General features: G+C 37.2%; 1 protein-coding gene across 3 annotated transcripts in view; it reads right to left on the bottom strand.

The window, feature by feature from the left end:
* Positions 1-1,410: 1,410 nt before the first annotated feature.
* The window catches only part of LOC105368964 (nose resistant to fluoxetine protein 6), a 33,591-nt gene continuing 32,039 nt past the window's right edge, over positions 1,411-2,962 (bottom strand). For all 3 annotated transcript variants that reach the window (XM_011508162.1, XM_011508161.1, XM_011508160.1), the window contains exons 9-11: positions 2,269-2,443; positions 1,626-1,768; positions 1,411-1,555 (exon numbers count right to left, since the gene is read on the bottom strand). In XM_011508162.1, the coding sequence (XP_011506464.1) occupies positions 1,427-1,555; positions 1,626-1,768; positions 2,269-2,443 (447 nt within the window). In that variant the 3' untranslated portion in view covers positions 1,411-1,426. The remainder of the gene's footprint in view (positions 1,556-1,625; positions 1,769-2,268; positions 2,444-2,962) is intronic.

Raw genomic sequence — 2,962 nt, 5'->3', positions numbered from 1 at the left:
CTTTCTTTTTTGTTTCTGTTTCTTTCTTTTTTTCATTTTTTTTTTTTATATATTCATTCATACATTCAGCACAATTATTTATAAAATAAATATGTGATTATTTATTGTACATTTAATCAATATTTATATCCTTGTTTATCATTTGTCCATGTTGAATGCAGCATTATGCTGACGATATTTTTACAACCAGATCAACACATATTATTGCGATTAATAATAATTTCCACGTCGAATGCAGTGATTTAAAATATGTGGCTTGGATTCTTCTAAGGTTTTGAAAATTGAATCGAGGGTAATTTTGTAGTGGTTAGTGTTGAAGTGGATTTTATTGTTGTTAATGTTGCTGGAAAAAAAAAAAAAAAAAAAAAAAAAAACGTGGCGGCTCAATGTGTCTCATCGATGAAACTAAATATCATGGACGTTAGTAGTTTATGAAATGAAAAAGAAAATTGGAATCGTATCGCTCGTATGCGATTGTGAGCTTCGTTATACTATGATTATCGAAGGACGACGACTTGCACAACGTGAAAGTCTTCACTGGCATTGGCTCATAGAGTTTGTAGAATTTCATGGTTAAATAACAACCGTAAAAGTAAATAACATTTATAATAATAAGCGTCTCTCACATTTATTAATATGATGGAGTGGAATGAATCGTTATCTCGAATCATTTTACATTTGAGCAAGACGTTTCAAAGGACCTTCTTGCACTTTGATTGTTAATTGAAAATTCAGAGTTGCGTATGGATAAGTTTTGTGACAATGGATTGGACGATAAGCGATACCAATTTTCACGATACGATTATACGAGGGAAATTTTTACGTTAATGCGAACGATTTTTGTATTTAATCAGTTGAATGCGCAAGACCTTGACAATTCGTACGTTACGCCAGAAATAAATTCTCAAAACGCAAGAAGAATAATTTTTATTAATTTTTGTCGTCGGATAGATATATCTTATTAATTACATTAATATTGGACGATTGGAAAAAGTTCGAGCGTGAAAGAATAAAATAACATTGTCTTTTCACTTCGTAAATGTACGCTAACACATGCGGGAATGAAATAATTTATCCTTTAACTTAATTTATTATATAAAGTTAAATAATTTATTTTACTCTTAGTATTGTACATAATGGTAATTTAAAAAAAATAAAATAAAATAACATACACACGCGCACACGCACACAGTTACTTGTTGGTCTCGGCTAAGGTCGTGATTAATGTCCATTCGTCAGAAAAGAAGAAGAAGAAGAAGAAAAAAAAAAAAGAAATGTAAACCAACAACAAGAACAACCTTATACATAGCTTAATTAATGATAACGTCACTACCGAGTGATCATGTCGCAAGACGCAAGACCTAGATTTTCTAAAAGGCATTCGCGATCCCCCCCCCCCCCCCCCCCCACTCTTCCCCACAAGCACTTATTGAATGCGATTCCTTTTTTTTGGTGATAAGATCTTGAGCATACTGACAACCGGGGCTTCGAAGGAAATCGATATTACGAACGACAGAATGTAAGATGCGACCACTTGTCCGAAAAACGTTATTACCTGAAAACGATAAATGATTATTAATCATCAATGTTTGAGAAAAATGTTTCGCCCTCGAGCTTCCACTCACCATACTGTCTTTTCCTAAATGCAGTGGGGAGTCCATATTCATCGCTGTCAGTCTGATGACGATGGGATGAACCAAATACGCACAGTACGTTACTCTGCTAAACGGATAAAGGATCGGCGCGGACAAAATGTCATTAACGTATCCTGAAATATCATAGTAAGCGTTAATTTTGTATATATACATATATTACGTGTCGTTTTGCCAATCATTAATTTAGCTCGTAAAGTTAAATAATTTAGCTTTAAAATTTGCCGATGGAGCGGCCCCCCCCCCCCCCGCCCGCTCACCCCACAATTATATTATTCCCAGTGGCAAAACTTACCGCAAGCTTTTTGAAATGAATGGCGACGGGGCTTTTAGTCACCCAAGATCCTTATAACCACCCAGCGAATCGATACACGATACACGATACAACTTTGGCACGAGCGATTGATACCCGGGAGCACAGCGTATCATCCAGACAATCGCCGCGACGATCACAAACAACGACATACTCACGATCACGTGGAACAAGCGCGAACAGTGTCACATCTAGCATCGCTCGAGGCCAAACGTCACTTTATCGCTCGATTGAATGTAGTAAAGTTAGTTTAGCAGCGACTGAGTTCACGGGGGCACCAGGTGTCATAGAATATGCAAATACCTCCGTAGCCGGTGCTACAAGCGATGACGATCCAAGCGAGGCTGAGGGCCCAGGCGCTGTGGCTAAGGGATGAGTAAGCGGCTCCCGTTGCCGGCGATATTTCCACCTCGTAGAGGCCGTACAAAAGACTGAGCAGGCACGCCGAGGAGAGGAGCCATCCTAGAAAGACAGTTGCCTGAAACAAGAGATCGAAGAGCTTAAGCTGTGGGTACGATTGGCTAAATTGTTATTAATTATTGGAGAGAAATTACGTAGACCGCTGATATTTATCATTAAGATGTTCGCGTCGTCTGATTTCACATTGATAAAGTGATAATTTCATTAATGTAAAGAAGAATGAAAGTGTCGTCTCTAAGTTTGTCGAGAGAGAATCTTTTGCAGGAAATCACTTCACAAACATTCCTATTGCCCGTAGACGCGTATACTCTCTCTTTCTCTCTCTCTCTGTCTCTCTCTCTCTGTCTCTCTCTCTCTCAACTTATTAAAATTTATTAATTACAATTAACAACTTATTAATTATTAAAAATTCATCGTGTGGAGCTGCTGCAGTAGGAAGTGTGAAATAATTGACACGCAGTACTGGTAATTTATATATTTGAAATAGCCTTTTTCAAGTCGATTCTATCGATTATATTTGACGTGGAATAATTATTGGAAAATTTCAGCAAGTCTTAGCGAAGACTTTGATTGATTC

Source organism: Ceratosolen solmsi, unplaced genomic scaffold (genome assembly GCF_000503995.2).
Source record: "Ceratosolen solmsi marchali unplaced genomic scaffold, CerSol_1.0 scaffold1, whole genome shotgun sequence".
NCBI lineage: Eukaryota > Metazoa > Arthropoda > Insecta > Hymenoptera > Agaonidae > Ceratosolen > Ceratosolen solmsi.
This window is presented reverse-complemented; position numbering and strand designations above follow the sequence as displayed.